At 39.9% G+C, this 23106-nt stretch overlaps 1 protein-coding gene across 1 annotated transcript in view; it reads left to right on the plus strand.

Annotated features, from left to right (window-relative positions):
- The first annotated feature begins 294 nt into the window (after positions 1 to 294).
- The window catches only part of CCDC150 (coiled-coil domain containing 150), a 95208-nt gene continuing 72396 nt past the window's right edge, over positions 295 to 23106 (plus strand). The window contains exons 1-5 of the mRNA XM_011952062.1: positions 295 to 441; positions 6972 to 7135; positions 19746 to 19966; positions 20071 to 20249; positions 21861 to 21929. Coding sequence (XP_011807452.1) covers positions 430 to 441; positions 6972 to 7135; positions 19746 to 19966; positions 20071 to 20249; positions 21861 to 21929 — 645 coding nt within the window. The 5' untranslated portion in view covers positions 295 to 429. The remainder of the gene's footprint in view (positions 442 to 6971; positions 7136 to 19745; positions 19967 to 20070; positions 20250 to 21860; positions 21930 to 23106) is intronic.

A 23106-nucleotide genomic window follows, 5' to 3' on the forward strand; every position in this document is an offset into this window, starting at 1 on the left:
GCTCTGAATTTTTAACCAATTTTTATGCTTGTTACTCTGCTGTAGGGTATGTATTTACCAAGATTAGCAGAACACGGCGAGTTCACCAGGCAGAGACAAGTCACTGTGAAGTAGATAGCACAGGACTTCCCGGAGGGTAGCGGCCAGAAACTACATATCCCGGCGTGCCCCGCTCGCGAGCACAATGGAGCCTATCGTCATTCGGTTCACGACGCTACGCATTCCCTGAGCGCCGCCGGATGCCGGCCTGGGTCCCGCCCAGGGCGGAGGGCCCTCCTGGGCCGGGAAAACTACAGTTCCCGACATGCCCCGCCACGGGTGCGCCTGCGTACCGGAGCTACTGCGCCGGGGAGCGGGTTGGTTTAAAACGCTGTGTTAGTTTCAAGGAAACCCGCCCGCCTGCAGCAGTACGGAGCCTCAGGCCGACAGATGGACTGTAAGGTGAGGCTGCCGGGCCCTGGGCGGGTGAGCTGTGGTCGGAGGCTCGTTGGGGAGAGGCGTCGGCTCAGATAAGGACAGTCATCACTCCCTGGCGCCCTCTCCCTGTCCTGACGGAGTCCAGTCTCACTCCCTGGACCTCAGGGCCCTGATTTGAGGCTCTTCGGCGTTGGCTGCTGATGAAAGCCATTAGGAGTGAAGTTTACATTGGCCTGGCTCCAGCTGAGAGATGAGACATAGCCGCCGAAGCCTCCAGATAATCCCAATACCACCTTTATTTATGTGTTAAGTTGGAGGTTAATAGGTTCCTGGGAAGGCTATTTCGGCGTTAATGTTTGCTTTTTACCCCCAGTTAATCCTCCCTGGCTTGCTTACCAGAATATAGGTGTCAGGAATTTGCACTTGTTCTTTACGGCTTCTGCAGTACCTGGCGCTTTTGCTAGAACGGAATAGACATTCGTTAAGTTCCTATCGAAGTATTCTCCTGTTTATTTACCACCCATAATTTCCCAGGCACTGTACTGGGCTCGAAAGATAGAAAAGTGTCTGTTTTGACCCCACTTTGGGGAAGTTCTGTTAGTCTGCCGTAAATGCCCGCACACACGTGCTTCTAATTTGTTAATCTTGGCATGCTCAGGACTAGGTCCTTTAATCCTTTCTGTTCTCTGTTATCCCGCCTTATGGTTTTCTTGAGCTCTTCAGAAACTAATCTCCAGTCCACACCTCATCCCCAAACTTTATATCCACAAATTCAATAATGTATCTTTCATGTTTTAAATCTGACATTTTAAAAACTACTATCTTTTCCACAAAACGGATTCTTCCTTAATAAGTTTCCGTTGTCTCAGTGATAGCACCATCCAGGCCAAAAACCTTGGAGTAATCTTGGCTTTTTCCTTTCCCTCATATCTCATATCTAATGCATCAGCAAAAGCTATCTTTCAAGTATATCTAGCCACTAACCTCTCTTACAGTAAGAATACCACTGCTGTCACCTTGGTTCTGACCAGTAGCATCTCTACTTTTGCTCTTGTTCTTCCACCATTTGGAGTGGGAGGGAGTCAAAGTGATCCAGTTAAAAGGAAAGTTAGATAGCATTCCTCAGCTATAGATCCCCAGTGGCTCTGAGAATCACTGACAGCAAAAGCCAGACTTGCACATTGGCCTTCAAGGCCCTGTGTATTCTGATTTATTTATTTTATTTCTTTGAGATAGAGTCTCGCTCAGTCGCCCAGGCTGGAGTGCAGTGGTGCGATCTCAGCTCACTGCAAGCTCCCCCTCCTGGGTTCACGCCTTTCTTCTGCCTCAGCCTCCTGAATAGCTGGGACTACAGGTGCATGCCATCACGCCCGACAATTTGTGTGTGTGTGTGTGTGTCTTTAGCAGAGACAGGGTTTCACCATGTTAGCCAGGATGGTCTCGATCTGCTGACCTCGTGATCCACCCGCCTTGGCCTCCCAAAGTGCTGGGATTACAGGCGTGAGCCACCGCTCCCGGCCGTATTCTGGTTTTATTATTACCCTCTCACTTCATCTGTCAGTGTTCTCTGTGTTACTCCTTCCTCTCCAGCCAAACCCACGTCTTTATTGTGTGTGAACTCATCAGACCTTCTAACTTCAGGCCTTTGCACTTGCTGTTTCCGTCTTCTGGGCCTTTCTGCCCTCTAATATCTATATAGCAGGTCTTTGCTCAAATGTTATGAGGCTTTCTTTGACCACATTGCTTAAAATGAAAACCTGCCCTGCAGCCTCCATCCCATGTTCTTTCCTATTTCATTTTCCTCCTTTGCACTTATCACCAATAAACAGACTATGTATTTTACTTACTGTCTGTCTTCTTCATCTGGAATATAAGCTCCACAAAGGCAGGGAGTTTTGTCAGTACTGCTCTACCCCGTCCACGCCCCGCGCCATTGCCTATAACAGTGTCTAGCTCCTGGTAAATGTTCAGGAAATGTTTGTTAGATGTGTGAGTGAATGAAGATAGTGTTACCATATTATTTTCCAGTGGTTGTGATAAACAACATTGATTCCCTGGACTGTTATTTTGGAACCAATGGCATATATTTGTATATGCTTTTGCCAGTGTGCACCTATTGCCAGGTGTAGGAATGGAGCCTGTGTCCACAGAAGCAAGTGTTCTCTTTTAAAAGTCATCTGGCTTTTACTAGTGTATTACTTGTGACATTGGTCTTTTTCTTGCCATGCTTTCCATAAAGTTACCTGCCTAGAAGCTCTTTGGAAATTTTCTTCCTAAACATTAAGACAGAATTCTATTAGTTTGATAATGATATATGCATAGAAATTAGTTATGAACGAACTTTTTTAAAATTAAAAGTTTATATCTCAGTATTTTTATTGCTGTTACTATCAAGCATTAGGACTTAGGTTCAAGGTAGCAATCGATATTTGCTCCTTTTCAAACACAACAAAGCACAGATATGTTAAAGCTGTTTTCTCTTTGCTAGAGTGTCAGCCAGTAGAGGTAGATTCTTTTCATGTAAGACTGTTCTTCTTAGACTATGAGCCATAGAACTATGACTTATGAGGATCTGCCAAGTGGCCAATGGAGAGTGTGTGTGTATTTATGTGTGTATGGGTGTGGGTGGCATTTCTGCTATCTCTGCTTTAGGCCTACCAGATAGGGAGGACAGACAAGGGTATGAGCAACTGCAGTGAAAATGAAAATCTTTCTCTAACTTTAAGCCCCAACTTGGTAGATTAATTTACTGGATTGAAAGTTCTTATCTCATACTTTAACAGCCTCCCAGATACTTGGGGACTCTGCCTGGTGGCTTTAAGACTGTCCTCTTGCTGCTCAGCCATCACTGCCCCCTCCCTTGCTTCCAAGGACTTTCCTGACCTTGGCATTGTTTGGTTTTGTTTTTGTTTTCCCATGGTGGGAAGTGGAGGTGGTGGTTGGGAGGGAAGGTTTTCATCTAACCCTGAGACTTGTTTTTATTTTTATTTTTTTAGGGACAGGGTCTTGCTTTTTCACCCAGGCTGGGGTGCAGTGGCACAATCATAGCTCACTGCAGCCTGTACCTCCTGGGCTCAAGTGATCCATGTGCCTCAGCCTCCCGAGTAGCTAGGGCTACAGGCACAGGCCACCGTGCCCAGCTCATTTTTAAACATTTTTGGTAGAGAATAGGGTCTTGCCATGTGGGCCAGGCTGGTCTGGAACTCCCGGCCTCAAGTGATCCTCCCACATGGGCCTTTCAAAAATGCTGGGACTACAGGCATGAGCCACTGTGCCTGGCCATGAGATCTGTTTTTAGTAAATCCCGAAAGGCCAGATTGGCTTATTTAATTTTTGCATCAGCAACTTTGATGACCTGAACAGGATTCTCAGCAATTGACTAAGAGGATATTTTAAGGACAACACCATATATTTCACCCAAAAGCTTTGTCCCCTGTCTACCATCAATCAGTGTCCCAGTCACCTCAATCTCCCCCTTCGTAGGGTGAATTTTCTATAAACCTCCTGCCCCTCAGAGACTGGGGCAAGTTGGTTCCTCCTTTTTGAAAGTATATTTTCTCTGTGGAAGCCTGAGAAGCTTCAGTGTAGAGCAGGGTCAGATGGCATTGGGTGTGGATGCAAACCAAATTCCTACCACGACATGTTGGACCTTCTTTTTTTTAAAACAAATGAAGCAACTTAAATGATTTGCCATTTTCATTTCATGGCTGAATGTACACATGTCCTGGAGAGTGAATGTGAGCATTTAATACAGATCATAGGTTCCTTAGGGAAATATCAACAAAACTAGACATTTGAACAATTACATGAAACAATTTTAGTTGGGAATCTGCATCCTATTCAAACTGTGTGGGGGAGCTTCTCCATTTCCTATATATTTTTTTCCAAAGATAGACTTTTGCACTATGCATATTAGTATTATGTGCTTGGCTTCTGATATAAATGAACATGGACAAGACTCTATATTATAACTGGCTACCTGGGCCTAATAAATTGCCACAGAAATTGTTCTCCCTCCCCCACTGTGGCATTGCTTATCATTTTTACTTCTTCCTTCTACTTTTTTTCCACCAGCTAATGCCTGGGCCTACCGTATGGAGAAGAAAGTGACTAAAACAAAAAAAAAAAGTTTTTAATCTCACATAAGCAGAGTTTGAAGATTACTGGTTTTGCCCAAATGTCATGTTAGTCTGAGGTGCACTGTCTTTTCCTTGTGTTTATCAGACCCTGGTGATCCTTGGCTCTTTGTATTTGAGAGTGAGGTGCTGCATGCCTGATTGATAGAACGCTCTGGGAATTGTAAGGGGGTAGGAAAAGACAGGTGCTATCTTTTCTCTCCTTTTTATTTAGAAAAACAAAATCCTGCCTAGGAGCCCTTTTGCAAACTTCTGCCCAAAGTCTCTTTGGCCAGAATATTCACATGAGTGTGCCCGCTGAGGCGAGGCTGGGGTCATGAGCTTTTCTGCTGCTTTTGGAGAGAGGACGAAGGAGCTGTGTCTGCATACACCCTGTTAGCCAACCTTTCCCTACTTTTTCTCCCTACCTTTGGCCTGATTTATCTCTAGGTCAGTAGCTGGACAGCAGGTGACAAGAAAATAGAATGGAGGTGTTTCTCCATTGTTAACCCTCCATTTTTTGCCCACCCAGTGCTGTTGGTGGCTCCCCCAACTCCAGCCTTGGTTTATGGCAGCTGATCCAGCCCTATGGGCTTACTCAGAGGCTCTTCCTTTTACTACTTGAGGAATACTATACTGGCTCATGTGGTAACATTACTAGGAGTCTCCACATCTGTTTTTTTTCCCCCAGAGATATAGATGAACCCTACTTTGAATCTTTGTATGTCCAGAGACTGCATCAGTATCTGCATGTCTTTGTCTTTCCTTCAGGAATGAACTGAAAAAAAAGAAAGTTAATAGAAGGGAGCTTCTTTCACCCCATGTCGTTAAGCTGACTTCACAGCAGATCTAAAGAATGCAAAAAGCTTGTGTCAAAAAATGCATTGTTTCACAGTAGGGCATGAAAGAAAAATTCTGGTCAGAAACACCATAATAAGAGTAAAAAGAAAAACAGGCTGGGTGTGATGGCTCATGCCTGTAATGCCAGCACTTTGGGAGACTGAGGCTGGCGGATCACTTGAGGTCAGGAGTTGGAGACCAGCCTGGCCAACATAGTGAAACCTCGTGTCTACTAAAAAATACAAAAATTAGCTGGGCATGGTGGTACACACCTATAATCTCAGCTACCCAGGAGGCTGAGGTGGGAGGATTGTTTGAACTCAGGAGGTGGAGGTTGCAGTGAGCCGAGATTGCTCCATTTCAGTCCAGCTTAGGTGACGGAGCAAGACTCCGCCTCAAAAAAGAAAAAAATAGAAAGGCCATTTTCTGGGACCTGTGAGAAGAGATAGAAAGTGAATTGGAGAGCTATTTCAGGATGAAGAAACATCCTCAGCAGGTATAGCAAGCTCAGCCCCACCATGATTCTTGCTCCTACGAGTCCTCCCACTTCATGAATTCTTGCCCTGGGTCCTGGGACCACCTTCAACTTGAACATGAGGTGGACCCCCCTTTCACTTACAGGAAGGTGAGGGTCAGGGAGATACCTAATTACGTAGAAAGTGGTAACAAGGTGTATTCCTGATATTCCAAGTTGGACCCTTATGAACACATTCCCATATGAACACGATCCCTAGAAATGGCTGAGGTTTACAGCATGATTAGTAGAGAAATGTCTGTACAGGATGGAGTTGCAGGAAAATGTTTTTAAAGTTTTCATCAATTACTTTGTCATTGAACACGATTCATTTACACGTTGGGACCACATATAAGCTAATTCTGCTTCTGTCACTAATATCTTGAAAGAGTATTCTCACTATTCTTATTTTCATTGGGTTTTGGGGCAGGAGCCTGTAGAAATTTGATGTCAATAGCTGTAGAAAGGTCTTTGCTTTTGCTTGAAGTTAAGGTTGCATGTTATTTTTAAAAATGCTGCTTCAATGTAGGATACATAGTTGGTAAATCATTTATTTTATGACAACTGTACAGAGGTCCAAGTATAGAATGTTTTTCAGGAAGGTTGAATGGTAATAATGTTATGATGAAAATGGCTAGTAATAAAAGCCTTTCCCTCAGCAAGTCATAGGTCCTCGTGTGTGACTAATAGTGGCAAATAGAATAGATTAAATTATGATGAAATAAACTACTCAACAATCTTAATGGCTTACAACAACATAGGTTTATTATATGTCATGACATCCACACTGTATATCATGAATGGGTTGTGGGTCTGTTTGATGTCATCGTCACCTTGGGACCCTAGTGCATGGAGAAAGTCCTGCCTGGGATGTTGCGCATCTCATGGGGGAGGGAAAAGAGAGAGATGGTGAAGAACAAGCTGGCTCTCATAACTTCCATCTACATTTAATTGGCCAAAGCAGAACACATGACCATTCCTGAGTTCAACAGGACAGTGATGCCTAATCCTGGCACAGGAATGGCAGTGACTATTTTTGAACAATAATAGGACCTACCACACTAACATTGTGACTGTATTCTTAGGTACATATGGAAACTGCAGTGTCCAGACCGGTCCTTTCTCCAACCCACATCAATGCTACAGCTTCTGAAACATTCACAGTACTTCAGCAAAGGATGAGAATAGTTGAGGAACAGACCAGTTCACTGAGGGATGACCTAATAATGTTGGATTTTGGTGAAAAAAGGTAACAAAAATGAACTAGATCTCTGTAGGTTGAAGAATTTTGCTTCACTACTTATTAAGTCACAGTACTTTGGCAGATGAGATGGATATTTGCAAAAGAACTGAGAAATAATTTTCATTTGAGCATTACTTAGAAAACATTTACAAAATGAAGAGTTGTCATTCTGTGGTAGAGCTAGAGCTACTATCACTTCTTTCCTAAACAGATACTTAAAATGTGTTAATTAGGTATACAAACTTCGGTATTCTGTTCGCTTGATTAAAAACAAATGTAATTTTTCGTGTAATAAAAAAAGATTGGTTCTTATTTTAAAATAAAAAGAGACATATTAAGGTTAAAAGCTAGAATGTTGCTTCATGCCATTAATTTGGTCATTCTCCCATATTTATTGTAAATTAAAAGAGGTTTTTGAAATCTTTAAAAATTTTATAATTTAGAATGAGATACTCAAAAAAAATTGTTTTTTCCCCTAGTGCCTCTAAAGAAGTAATTAAAAGTTGGATTATCAATGGCCTGCAGAATCTGTGGGCTTAAGCAGCCAATTTAGAATTTACTGGTGTGATTTTTAAAAAATTACATATATATTTCCTGAGTGTCTCTCACGAAAGGTATCAAATTAGTATAGTGGGTACTGCACCTATGGAATAAATAATCCTTTATTCACAATATAGTTGGTATAGCACCCATGAAATAAATAACCCTTTAGCAGTTAAAGATTAAATTTGGTTCAAATGTTGAGTATGTTGGTAACACAATAGGAATATTTATTATGAATTTAAAAATTTTCTAAAAACATGAACATATTGCCTCCATGCAGACTTTAATAGTTCACTATAATAGAATTAACATTTAACATTTTTATGCATATAAAATATACATATATGCATACATATTTTATATACATGTATTTATTATGTATCTAATTATCACACCTTAAATATTTAACATATTTTTATTTATTTATTTTTTATTACACTTTAAGTTCTAGGGTACATGTGCACAACATGCAGGTTTGTTACATGTGTATACATCTGCCATGTTGGTGTGCTGCACCCATTAACTCATCATTTACATTAGGTATATCTCCTAATGCTATCCCTCTCCTCTCCCCCTCCTCACAATAGGCCCCGGTGTGTGATGTTCCCCTTCCTGTGTCCAAGTGATCTCATTGTTCAATTCCCACCTATGAGTGAGAACATGCGGTGTTTGGTTTTCTGTTCTTGCGATAGTTTGCTGAGAATGATGGTTTCCAGCTGCATCCATGTCTCTACAAAGGACACGAACTCATCCTTTTTTATGGCTGCACAGTATTCCATGGTGTATATGTGCCACATTTTCTTAATCCAATCTGTCACTGATGGACATTTGGGTTGATTCCAAGTCTTTGCTATTGTGAATAGTGCCACAATAAACACATGTATGCATGTGTCTTTATAGCAGCATGATTTATAATCCTTTGGGTATATACCCAGTAATGGGATGACTGGGTCAAATGGTATTTCTAGTTCTAGATCCTTGAGGAATTGCCACACTGTTTTCCACAATGGTTGAACTAGTTTACAGTCCCACCAACAGTGTAAAAGTGTTCCTATTTTTCCACATCCTCTCCAGCACCTGTTGCTTCCTGACTTTTTAATGATTGCCATTCTAACTGGTGTGAGATGGTATCTCATTGTGGTTTTGATTTGCATTTCTCTGATGGTGAGTGATGATGAGCATCTTTTCATGTGTCTGTTGGCTGTATAGATGTCTTCTATTGAGAAGTGTCTGTTCATATCCTTTCCCACTTTTTGATGGTTTTTTTTTTTTCTTGTAAATTTGTTTGAGTTCTTTGTAGGTTCTGGATATTAGCCCTTTGTCAGATAAGTAGATTGCAAAAATTTTCTCCCATTCTGTAGGTTGCTTGTTCACTCAGATGGTAGTTTCTTTTGCTGTGCAGAAGCTCTTTAGTTTAATTAGATCGCATTTGTCAATTTTGGCTTTTGTTGCCATTGCTTTTGGTGTTTTAGACATAAAGTCCTTGCCCATGCCTATGTCCTGAATGGTATTACCTAGTTTTTCTTCTAGGGTGTTTATGGTTTTAGGTCTAACATTTAAGTCTAATCCATCTTGAATTAATTTTCGTATAAGGAGTAAGTTAAGGATCCAGTTTCAGCTTTCTACTTATGGCTAGCCAATTTTCCCAGCACCATTTATTAAATAGGGAATCCTTTCCCCATTTCTTGTTTTTGTCAGGTTTGTCAAAGATCAGATGGCTGTAGATGTGTGGTATTATTTCTGAGGGCTCTGTTCTGTTCCATTGGTCTATATCTCTGTTTTGGTACCAGTACCATGCTGTTTTGGTTACTGTAGCCTTGTAGTATAGTTTGAAGTCAGGTAGCGTGATGCCTCCAGCTTTTTTCTTTTGGCTTAGGATTGTCTTGGCAATGCGGGGTCTTTTTTGGTTTCATATGAACTTTAAAGCAGTTTTTTCCAATTCTGTGAAGAAACTCATTGGTAGCTTCATGGGGATTGAATCTATAAACTACCTTGGGCAGTGTGGCCATTTTCATGATATTGATTCTTTCTGTGAGCATGGAATGTTTTTCCATTTGTTTGTGTCCTCTTTTATTTCACTGAACAGTGGTTTGTAGTTCTCCTTGAACAGGTTCTTCACATCCCTTGTAAGTTGGATTCCTAGGTATTTTATTCTCTTTGAAGCTATTGTGAATGGGAATTCATTTATGATTTGGCTCTCTGTTTGTCTGTTATTGGTGTATAAGAATGCTTGTGATTTTTGCACATTGATTTTATATCCTGAGTCTTTGCTGAAGTTGCTTATCAGCTTAAGGAGATTTTGGGCTGAGACGATGGTGTTTTCTAAATATACAGTCATGTCATCTGCAAACAGGGACAATTTGACATACTTAATTAGGTACCTAATTATCACACCTTAAATATTTAACATGTTTTATGTATCACTTGTTTCTACATAACAAGAAAAGGTTTATGAAAAATCCATATTAAAATAAACAACAATTAAAAAGTCAGTGGTCCTCATTTATCCCACATTGGCCTCATCTTTACCTAATAACAAGAAGTATATTTAAAATTGGAATGGTTAATAAATGCTTGTTAACTAAAGAGTCTATTCTTTTTTCTTTTTTTATATTTTATTTTTAATTGACAAATAATTGTATATATTTATGGAGTAAAATGTAATGCTATGATGCATGCATACATTGTAGAATTATTGAAGCAGGCTAACTAAAATATCTATTACCTCACATACTTATTTCCTTGTGGCAAAAAGATTTAAAATTACTCTTTTAAGAATTTTGAAATATGCAATACATTATTATTAATTATAGTCAATGTAGTTTGCAGTAGATTGCTAGAACTTATACCTCCTCTTAAACTGGAGCTTTGTACTCTGATGAACAATCTCTTCTTTCCCTATCTACCTCCTCACCTTTACCCAGCCTTTGTTAACTACTGTTCTACATTCTACTTCTGTGAGTTTGACTTTTTAAGATTTACATATAAGTGACATCATGCATATTTGTTTTTCCATGCCTGGCTTATTTCCCTATTGATGGGCATTTAGGTTGTTTCTGTATCTTGGCTATTGTGAATAGTGCTACAGTGAACACAGGAGTGCATATATCCCTTTAACATACTGATTTCAATTCCTTAGGATGTGTACCCAGAAGTGGGATTGCTGGATCCTATGGCAGTTCTGCTTTTAGTGTTTTGAGGAGCCTCCATACTGTTCTCCAAAACGGCTATACTAATTTACATTCCCATCAACTGTGTACAGGAGATTCCCTTTTCTCAGTACCCTTGCCAACTTGTTATCTTTCATCTTTTTGATAATAGCCATTCTAACAGGTGTGAGGTTTTCTCATCGTGGTTTTAATTTGTATTTCCCTGATGATTTGTGATGTTGAGTTTTTTTTTTTATGTATCTGTTGGCCATTTGTATGTCTTCATTTGAGGAATGTCTATTCTGGTTTTTTGCCTATGTTTAAAAAATAAGGTTGTTTTCTTATTGAGTAGAGTTTCTTGTATATTTTGAATTTTAGTCCTTTATCAGATGTATGATTTGCAAGTATCTTCTCCCAATCTGTGAGTTGTTTCTTCATTCTGGTGATTGTTTCCATTGCTGTGCAGAAGCCTTTTAGTTTGATGCATTCCTATTTGTCTATTTTTGCTTTTGTTGCCTGTGCTTTGGGAGTCATATCCAAGAAATCATTGCTGAGACCAATGTCAAAGAGGTTTTCCCTTATGTTTTCTTCTAGTAGTTTTAGTTTCAGGTCTTATGTTTTACATTTGTCTTTAATCCATTCTGAGCTGATTCTAGTATATGGGATGAAATAAGGGCCCAATTTCATTCTTCTATATATGGATAGCCAGTTTTCCTAGTACTTGATTGAAGAGACTGTCCTTTCCCCATTGTGTATTCTTGGCACCTTTGTTGAAAATCAATTGACCATAAATGCATAGGTTTACTTCTGGGCTGCCTATCATATTTCGTTGAGATATGTGTTGTTATGTAGAAATGTTTAGATATACAAATACTTACCATTGTTTTACATTTGCCTACAGTATTCAGTACAGTAACATGCTATACCGGTTTATAGCCCAGGAGATATAGCCTAGGTATGTTGGACAGTGTATCTTTTTGTGCAGCTACTGTGCTTTCTTTATTACTATATATCTTTGTAATATATTTGAAATTAGCTAATGTGATGCCTCCACCTTTGTTATTTTTGCTCAGGATTGGTTTGGCTATTTTGGGAGTCTTTTGTGGTTCCATATGATTTTTCAGGTTTTTCTATTTCTATGAAGAATGACATTGGGATTTTAATAGGGATTGCACTGAATCTGTAGATGACTTTGGGTAGTATAGACATTTTCACAGTATTAATTCTTCTAATCCATAAACCTGGGATATCTTTCAATTTACAGTCATGTGGCACATAAAGGACCTTTCAGTCAGTGACAGAGTGTATATTAGATGGTAGTCCCATAAGACTGTAATGGAGCTGAAAAATTCCTATTATCTGGTGATGTCATAGCCATGGTAACGTTGCAGTGCAAGGCATCACCTTTTCTGTGTTTAGATATACAAATACTTACCATTGTTTTACATTTGCCTACAGTATTCAGTACAGTAACATGCTATACCGGTTTATAGCCCAGGAGATATAGCCTAGGTAAGGAGTGGGCTATAGCATCTATGTTTGTGTAAATATACTCTGTGATGTTTGTACGATGACAAAATCACCTAACAACACATATCTCAGAATGTATCCTTGTCATTGCATAACCCATTACTGTATTTGTGTCATCCTCAATTTCTTTCATCAGCCTTTTAGAGTTTTCATTGTACACATCTTTCACCTCCTTGGTTAAACTTATTCCTCAGTATTTTTGTTTTTGATGCTCTTGTAAATGGGATTATTTTCTTAATTTCTTTTTCAGATAGTTCATTGTTAGTGGATAGAAATGCTACTGATTTTTTGTATGTTGATTTTGTATCCTGCAACTTTACTGAATTCATTTATTGTAATCGTTTTTTGGTAGAGTCTTTAGGGTTTTCTGTACATAAGATTTTGTATGTCTTCAACAAAAAGAGACAATTTCACTTCTTCCTTTCCTGTTTGGATTTCTTTTATTTCTTTTTCTTTTCTAATTGCTTTGGCTAGGACTTAAAACAGTACATTGAATAGAAGTGGTAAGAATGGGCATCCTTATCTCAGTCCTGATCAGAAGCTTTCAACTTCTCACCATTGAGCATGATGTTAGCTGTAGGCTTATCATATATGGCCTTATGTTGAGGTACATTCCTTCTATACCTTTGATGTTGAGAGTTTTTATTCTGAAACTATTGAATTTTGTTAAATGCTTTCTCTGCATCTATTGAGATGATTATATAATTTTTATCCTTCATTCTATTAATACAGCAGATCACATTTATTGATTTGCACATGTTGAACTGTTGTTGCATCTCAGGGATGAATCTCACTTCATCGTGGTGAATGATCCTTTTACTGTACTGTGGACTATGGTTTGGTAGTGTTTTTTGTTTGTTTGTTTTTTGTTTTGTTTGTTTTTGAGACTGAGTCTTGCTGTGTCACCCAGGTTGGAGTGCACTGGTGCAGTCTTGGCTCACTGCAACCTCTGCCTCCCGGGTTCAAGCAATTCTCCTGCCTCAGCCTCCTGAGGATCTGGCATTACAGGCATGTGCTACCACGCCTGGCTAATTTTTGTATTTTCAATAAATACAGGGTTTCCCCATGTTGGTTAGGCTTGTCTCAAACTCCTGGTCTTGTGATCTGCCCGCCTCGGCCTCCCACAGTGCTGGGATTACAGGCATGAACCACTGTACCAGCCGTTGATGTTTTTATTGATAATTTTTGTGTCTGTATTCAGGAATATTTACCTGTAATTTTCTTTTAGTGTCTTTGTCTGCCTTTAATTTCAGGGTAATGCTGACCTTGTAAAATGAATTTGATGTATTCCCTCCTCTTCAGTGTTTTGACAGCTTGAAAAGAATTGGTATTCTGCATTAAATGTTTGGTAGAAATTCACAGTGATGCCATCTGGTACTGGGTTTTTATTTGATAGGAGAAAACTTCTTATTACTGATTCAATCTTCTTACTCTTTATTGGCCTGTTCAGATTTTCAGTTTCTTCATTATTCAGTCTTGGTAGGTTACATGTTTCTAGGAATTAATTCATTTCTTCTAGTTATCCAATGTGTTCTCATTTTGCTGTGTGGTTAATCTTAGGATTGCAAAAAAACACAATAGGCTATTTTAAAGTGATAACAATTTAATTTTTACTGCGTGCCCGAACTCCACACTTTCACTCTCCCTGCTCTCACTATTTATGTTCTTAATGTCACAAATTACATGTGTTTATAATGTGTATCTCTTAACAAATTATTGTAGCTATAGTTGTTTTTATTAGTTTTGTCTTTTAACCTGTATACTAGAGATATAATTGATCAATAACCTGCTATTACAGCATTAGAGTGATTTGAATTTGACAGTGCTTTTACTAGTGATTTTTATGCTTTGTTTTTCCTTCAGCTTGAAGAACTTTCTTTAGCTTTTCTTGTAAGATAGTGGCAACTCCTTCACCTTTTGTTTGTCTGAGAAAGTCTTTATTGCCCCTTTGTTTTTGAAAGATAGCATTGCTGAGTATAGTATTCTTGGCTGACAGTTGTATTTTTCTTTCGGGATTTTGACTATATATTCCACTTTCTTCTTGCCTACTAGGTTTCTGTTGAAAACTTCACTGATAGTCTAATATGGGTTCTCTTGTATGTAACAAGCTACTTTTCCCTTGATGCTTTTAAAAATCTTTGTCTTTAACTTTTGACAATTTGATGTCAATGTGTCTGCATTAGTCCATTCTGCATTGCTATAAAGGAATACTTGAGACTGGGTAATTTATAAAGAAAAGAGATATATTTGGTTCATAGTTCTGCAGGCTGTAAAAACATGGTGCCAGCAACGACTCAACTTCTGTTGAGGCCTCGGGAAGCTTACAATCATGGTGGAAGGCAAAGGCGGAGCAGGTGAGTCACATGGTGAGAGAGGGAGCGAGAGAGAGGAGGAGGTGCCAGGCCCCTTTAAACAACCAGTGTGAACTAACAGAGTGAGAAGTCACTCATTACCATGGGGAGGGCACCAAGCCATTCATGAGGGATCTGCCCCCATGACCTAACAGCTTCCACCAGGCCCTACCTCTAACAATGGAGATCACATTTCAACATGAGATTTGGAGGGGACACACATCCAAACTATGTCATTCCACCCTTGGCCCCCAAATCTCATGTTCTTCTCATACTGCAAAATATAATCATCCCTTCTCGATAGTACCCTAAAGGCTTAACTTATTCCAGTGTTAATTCAAAAGTCCCAAATCTAAATTCCAAAGTCTCATCTGAGACTCAAGGCAAGTTCTTTCCACCTATGACCCTGTAAGATAAAATGAAAGTTATTTACTTCCAAGACATAATGTGGTACAAACATGGGGTAAACATTCCCATTCCGAAAGGAAGAAATTGGCTAAAAGAAAGGAGCAGTGGGTCCCACAATTTAAAGCTCCAAAACAATCTTTGACTGTGTCCCACATCCTGGGCACACTGGTATGCCAGATAGGCTAGCAAAGCCTTGAGCAGCTCTGCCCCTCTGGTTTTGTAGGTTGCAGCCCCCGTGGCTGCTCTCAAGGGTTGGAGTTGAGTGCCTGTGTCTTTTACAGGCTCAGGGTGAAAGCTGCCGGTGGCTCTGCCCTTCTAGGGTCTGGAGGGTGGGTTCATTCCCACAGCTCCCCTGAGCAGTGCCCTCAGGTGGACCATTTGTGGGGACTTCAGTCCCATATTTCCCTTCAGTGCTGCCCTAACAAGCCTGTTGCAGGAGCAGAGCCTTTGCAGGGAGCTTCTGCATGGGCACCCACACTTTCTCATACATCCTCTGAAATCCAGGTGGAAGCTGCCAGACTTCCTTCATTCTTGCATTCCACATTCCTGCAAGCTTAGCACCACATGGAAACTACAAAGACTTATGGCCTATGTCCTCTGAAGCAGTGGCCTGAGCTGTATTTGGGGCCCTTTGAGCCCTGGTGAGAACTGGAACAGCCAGGATGTGGGAAGCACTCCTGAGATGGTGCAGGGCAGTGACACCCAGTCCCCAAAACCATTCTTTCATCCTAGGCCTCTGGGCCTGTGATGAGAGGGGCTGCTTCAAAGATTTCTGAAATGCCTTCAGAGCCTTTTTCCCATTGCATTGGCTATTAGCATCTGGCTTCCTTTTAGTCATGCTAATCTTTCTAGCAAATGGTTGCTCCACAGGCCACTTGAATTCCTTTCCTGAAAATGTTCTTTTGTTCTCTACCACATGGCTAGGCTGTAAATTTTCCAAATTTTTATATTGTGCTTCAATTTTCAATATAAGTTTCAACCTTAAGTCATTTCTTTGCTCCTATATCTAATTGTAGACTGGTAAAAGCAGCCACCTCACTTCTGGAGCATTTTACTGCTTACAAATTTCTTCTGCTTGATACCCTAGGACATCACTCTTAAATTCAGACTTCCACAGATCCCTAAGGGCATGGAGACAGTGCAGCCAAGTTCTTTGCTAGGGTGTCACATGGGTGACCTTTACTCTATTTTCCAGTAACTTCCTCATTTTCATCTGAGACCTCATCAGCCTGTCCTCTGTCTATATCTGAGACCTCGCAGCATGTCCTCTGTCTATATTTCTGTTGGCATTTTCATCACAACCACTTAAGTCTCTGAGAAGTTCTGCTTTCCCTCGTTTTCCTGTTTTCTTCTGAGCCTCCAAACTCTTCCAATCTCTGCCCATTACCCAGTTCCAAAGCTACTTTTACATTTTCATGTACCTTTATAGCAGTGCCTCACTATTTGTTTCCAACTTTCTGTGTTAATCTATTTTGTGTTGCTTATAAAGGAATACTTAAGGCTGGGTAATTCATAAAGAAAAGACATATATTTGGCTTATAATTCTGCAGGCTAAAAAGCATGGCACCAGCATCTGTTTACTTTCTGATGAGGGCCTCAGGAAGCCACCAATCATGGTGGAAGGCCAAGGGTGAGCAGGTGAGTCACATGATGAGAGAGGAAGTGAGAGAAAGAGGATGAGATGCCAGGCTCCTTTAGATAGCCAGCTCTTCTGTGAACAAAAAGTGAGAACTCACTCATTGCCAAGCCATTCATGAGTGAGCTGTCCCGTGACCCAGATAGTTCCCACCAGGCCTTACCTCCAGCAATGGGGATCACATTTCAACATGAGATTCGGAGGGAACAAACATCCAAACTATTTAAGTGTCTAAGTATGGGACTGTGGAACTCTGAATTTATCTTATTTTTTGTCCTTTGGGTTTCTTGGATCTGGATTTCTATGTCCTTCCCCAGGCTCGGGAAGTTTTTTGTTATTATTTCTTCGAATATGTTTTCTATTCCTTTCACTTTTCCTTCTGCAATTTTGATAATGGGCATATTGTTCTGTTGATGGTATCTCATAAGTTCCATAAGCTATCTTCACTCCTTTTCATTTTTTTTCTTTCTGCGTCTCACATTGGATGATTATCAGTGACCTGTCATCAGGTTTACTTATTCACTTCCACTTGATATAGTCTGCCATTGAACCCCTCTATTGAATTTTTTCAGTTCTCTTACTGTATTCTTTGGCTATATGATTTGTTATGTACTTTTTTATACTTTCTTACTGTCTTTTTTTGAAATTCTGTTTGTTCTTGCATTGTTCTCCTGACCTTGGCGAGCATCTTTATGACCATTATTTTGAATTGCCTCTTAGAAAAACCACATATCTCCATTTCAGTAGGATTGGTTTCTGGAGATTTGTCTTATTCTTTTATTTGGAACATATTTTCCTATTCATTTTTTTTTTTTTTTTTTTTTTTTGGAAAAATTTTTTTTTTTTTTTTTTTTTTTTTTTTTTTTTTTTGAGACGGAGTCTTGCTCTGTCGCCCGGGCTGGAGTCCAGTGGCCGGATCTCAGCTCACTACAAGCTCCGCCTCCCGGGTTTACGCCATTCTCCTGCCTCAGCCTCCCGAGTAGCTGGGACTACAGGCGCCCGCCACCTCGCCTGGCAAGTTTTTTGTATTTTTTAGTAGAGACGGGGTTTCACCGTGTTAGCCAGGATGGTCTCAATCTCCTGACCTCGTGATCCGCCCGTCTCAGCCTCCCAAAGTGCTGGGATTACAGGCTTGAGCCACCGCGCCCGGCCTCATTTTTTTTTTTAACTTTCTGTGTTGGTTTCTGTACATTGAGTAAGACAGTAACCTCTCCCAGTCTTGTCAAACTGGCCCTCGTGTAGGAGATCTTACCAATTCATACGGCCAGAAATTATAATGTGTCTCTCAAATCTCTGTGTTTGTACAATCTGATATCTCTGTTTTTGGTGGCCCCAGAAGATTAAGATGTGCTGAGTCTTGTTAGTACCATGAGAGCAGTAAGACAGAAACCACGCTCTCTAGATGCAGCTGAAAATGTTAGGGTGTTAGATGCATGTTCCAGTTCCTTCTATCCTCAGGGAGAAGCTGAGAGCAGGTATTTATCCCTTACTGCACTAAAGCAGGCATTATCTATCTGCACTAAGGCAGGCACTTATCTCTCTCTACTCTAAGCCAGGGAGAAGCTCTGTGGCAAATACCTATACTACCATCATTCAGACTACATCCTCTGAGGGTATGGCACTGGGAGTGGGCCCGTTGTATGTCTACCCTTTTGTTTTCTGTGGTCTAGAGAGACTTGAAAATGCACAGCCAAATCAGCTTCCAGAGCTGGGTGGCTAAGAAGGTAGTCCTTGTATGAGAGCTGTAGGAGTTATGTCACTTGATGAGTGGACAAACTACTTTTAGGAAGCTTCTGTAGACTTGGAATTATTGCTAGGGCAAGCTAGGGGAGAAGTCTTGGCAAGTACCAAGCTCTCATTTAGGCTGCCAGAGGTGTATTGTTTGCCTGCCCCGTTAATTCCCTGATGCAAGTTAGTTAGAAGCCAGACCATCAAGTATTCACTGGGAGAATGTACAGAGAAATCCTTTTTAGTGAAAACCAGAACTGTGTGTTTCAGCACTTTCTCCGCACTGCTTCCAAGAAGTTGTAGTCCCTGGAACTGCTTGCACTCCTGTTTAAAACCACCTCTTAGTATTGTGATTTGGGAAGATTCTCATATGAGACTCTTGTATTCCTAATCCTTTCTGTCCCTAGAGCTACGAGGTTTAAAATGCAGTCCCTGAAGTAGAAGTTATAAAAGTTAGGGCGCTTGATGCATGGAAAAAGTTTTTCCAGGAGGAATTGGTAGACTGTAGTTATTGAGGGAGTGAGCCAGGGGAATAGGCTTGGGGGCTGCCAAACTCCCGTTTAGGCTGCCAGAGGTTATGTTTGTCAGCCCAGTTAATTCCCTGATGCAGGCTTGTATGAAGCTCAACTGGTAACAGCAGCAGTTGACAGAGTACATTGGCAAACCCCTTCCAGGCAGAAACTGGGAGCTTTGAGTTGTAGGCCCTTCTCTATCCTGATCCCGGGGGATGAAGCCTCTGTAAGTGCCTACACACCCATGTATAATCACCTCTGTGTTCTGTGGTCTAGGGAGACTCGGGTATGCCTAATCACTTCTGCTCCTAGAGGCAGGTGAATTCAGAGCCACACTGTGGGGAATCTTAGAGTTAGGTGCTAAATATGAGGTCCAAACCCTTCTCTCCTCAGGGAGAGAATAGGTGTTGGGGATACCTTCTTAACTGGATGGCACAGTTCCTGGGGTGAGGTTTGGACCTGAGTGTGCCTCAGCTTTTCCTACCTAGTCAATGTGGATATTTTCTCAGTTACCAGATAAAGAAGAGTCTCTCAACTTGTTTCTGACTTTCCCTCAGAGGGAATTGATCTGTGTCAATTAATCAATTCTCGGAGGGAATTGATTAGCATGTCCCTACGTGGAGGGAGAGTCAGAAGCCCACCATGTTCGTGGGCTCCAATTATTATTCTTATTGGAAATGTTACATTGACTCAGTTTTGGGCATTACCGTAGTAGAAATTGCATTGCATAATATTGTTATTTTGGGATCTTTGTCCCAGAGGCTATTTGGAGGCTGCAAACTGTTTAGAAGACCTGGACAGCCAGAAAGTCATTAATCCTATCCAAAATGAAGCAATTTGTGCAGGAAAAACAAATATTTTATGGAAGAACTGTGAGTTTCTGGTAAATCGAATGTGCCGTCTTGAAAGCCTCATTCAGTCCTTGAAGATGAACATCTTCCGGCTGCAAACTGAAAAGGATTTGAATCCTCAGAAAACAGGTATAGAGATAAGAATCATCAGAAATGTGGTCCTGTGTAGGTGCTTGATTTTCTTTACTGACCTTCTTTCTGCTGCTTGATGCCCCTCTTGTGCTGTCTGGTAGCTTTTCTGAAAGATCGACTGAATACAGTACAGGAAGAGCATTCTAAGGACCTGAAGCTGTTGCATCTTGAAGTTATGAATTTGCGCCAGCAACTGAGAGCTGTAAAAGAGGAAGAAGACAAGGCACAAGATGAGGTGCAAAGATTGACTGCCACTCTGGAGATTGCCTCGCAAACAAAGGTTTGAGTCTAAGAGTTCTGAAGTGTAAACACACTGTTAGGTGTTAGCTGGAGGAGGCAACAGACCTATGACACTGACTTTTAAAAATAGGTGATGTTGATATGAGGATTCTTTGCATTTGACATTTGGCATGTTGATTTGAGGATTCTTGGCCTATTAGATTTGCATTGTACAACTCTTACCCCATACAAGTGATGATGTGGGTCCAGAGGTATGAGATAGAGCCTGTGCTCTTCAGGAACTCATATGCTAGTTGAGAGAACAAGCCACAGCATGAAAAATTAAAAAAGGAAAAAATAAGTATAGAAAGTGTTACAGAACAGTATAGTATAGGACAAAAAGTGAATATTGCCAAGTAAGGGCTTTGTGTTCAGACATGTTTGAGAGGGTGAGGATGCCCTGTCTGGAATAGATTAGGCAGGCTTCAGGGAAGGGATAGGACCTTTAGAAGCAAAGTGTAGGGGTGAGGACATTTCAAGGAGCACACACACAGGCAGCAAAGAATAAGGACTGCTTGGAAAAGAAACTAACAATGTTGTTCTCCCTTCATGGGCTAGGCAATGTAATAGATGTTCCATGTGTTATTTTGTGTAATCTTTGCAAAATCTTGTGAATAGGATATTATTGTCCCCATTTTTTAACAATGATAGTACTGGGTCCCTGGGATAAATCACTTGTCCAAGATCACACATGCCTGTTGTCTTCTTGTTACCCAGGTTTGAACCTGGATCTTTCTACTGGGTACAGCTAGGAGAAATATATAAACTAGTCTTACAAGAGTGAGGATTTGTTTGTGGGAAATAAGTTGGATATTAGCTAGCAATGACATTATAGAGCATCTGAAAATCAGGAATAATTAGTAGTTGGGGTTGATCCTATGGGGAGTGATTAAGATTTTTGATATGGAAGTGACATAATGAAAACAGGAAAACAAATTTAGCAATATAGAGGGAGGGAAACTGGAGGCAGGGAAACCAATTAGGAATCCATAGCATTATTTGAGGCATGAGCCAAATTAGGTCTGATCTAGAGTTGTGGCATTTTGAAAGGAAAGAGGAATGTTCTGTAAAAAAAAAAAAAAAAGATATGCTAGAATATGGTACTGGGAAGGACTGAAGGCAGTAAATAAAGAAGGCAAAGATGGTTCTGAGGTTTTACATCTGAGATTGTGGTGCCATTTATCTTAATAGAGAATAAGTAGGGAAAGCTGTGTTTTTCATCCTCAGCTTGTAAGCACAAATAATATTTGAAGCTGGAAAAAATAGAGTTCTTTAAAAAATTAAGAATATATCCTGTAAGTAAAATGTCTGTCAATTGCCAGATTGACCTCTAATTATTGAATTTTATATAGGAGGTGGGTGCAAGTAATCACTGTTTATGATATAAAAGAGGAAATTATAGAAATCATGTATCAAAGTAATAAAATAGCTTTCCTGTTAAATAACTCATGGTAATAATTACTTCAGACTTATAACAAAGACTATTTATAACCATATTAAAAATAGCATTTATAGGTTGCCAGAAAAAAACCTGATTTGATCTGATATACCGATAGACAATTTCTTCCTGTCATTTCAGATTATTTAGAATCTTTTCTCCTTCTACTTTTAGAAGAATGCAGCCATTGTTGAAGAGGAACTGAAGACCACAAAACGTAAAATGAACCTTAAAATTCAAGAGGTAAGACAAAAAGATGGAGGGTGGAGGAGGTGTTGGAATTGCAGAGGGGAAATCAAGAAAGCAGAAAGAGAGAATGAAAAGAAACCTTTGAAGAAGAAAATACGTGACTATGTAGTAGGAAGACTTTAAAAATATGCCACATTGAATTCAAGTGAAAGTGCCTGCCCTTACATGACATTAAGACTTCCTTTTACCTCAATACTGGCATGAAACTAGAAATAAAAAATAAATGCTTTGTGAGCCAGGAAGGAATAGTTACCACTTGTGGCTGCCCATATACTATAATTAAGTGGACACTTTGATGCAAAGGCCTTTTAAAGTTGTATTTAAAATAAAAAACTATTAATAAGTCTGTTCATCTAATTTTACCTTAAACTTTCATTTCAGCTTGTTTTTGGTAGATAGCAGATTGGGAAATATGAAGTAGGTGGCTGCTAAAAGCTGTTGGACTAAAAATTTGCAGCTGAAAACAGTGGAAGAATCAGTAGAATTGCTAACTCAATATACTCTGGCAGTGGCCTGAAACCTCAATATTCCCTGACATCGTAGTATTAATAATTGATGTTCAAATCAAATGGGTCAAATTATATTTAAAAGATTCTGTTAATACAAAATAGAGAAGTAGACATACTTTTTAGGAAAATTCTTATGCAAAACTATTTTTAAGGTTATAAATTTTAGTGCTTAGGTGGTAAGCATAGGTATTTGGAAAATTGCATTATATTAAGTACTTTATTTGCCAGTAATTACTGATAAAAGCTTGATTGTTCATAGTTAGAATGTATTAAGTTTATTTTTAAGATATTTTAATAGACTATTCTTAGGGCAGTTTTAGGTTCACAGAAAAATTATGCAGAAAACACAGAGTCCTGTATACCCCTCTCACCACTCCCGCAGTTTCACTATTATTAACATCTTGCTTTAGTATGGTACTTTTGTAACATTTGATGAGCCAATATTGAGCCATCATTTAGTGAAATATGTTAAGATTCACTATTCATCATGCTGTAAAGTTCTGTGGGTTTGACAAATGCATAACGCCATGTATTTATCATTACAGGATCACACAGAATAGTTGCACTGCCCTAAAAATGCCCTGTGCTTCACCTACCCATCCCTCCTCATGTCTTCCCCTGAGACCCTGACAACCACTGATCCTTTTTTTTTTTTTTTTTTT

This window comes from Colobus angolensis, unplaced genomic scaffold, assembly GCF_000951035.1.
Source record: "Colobus angolensis palliatus isolate OR3802 unplaced genomic scaffold, Cang.pa_1.0 Scaffold330, whole genome shotgun sequence".
NCBI classification, from domain to species: Eukaryota; Metazoa; Chordata; class Mammalia; order Primates; family Cercopithecidae; genus Colobus; species Colobus angolensis.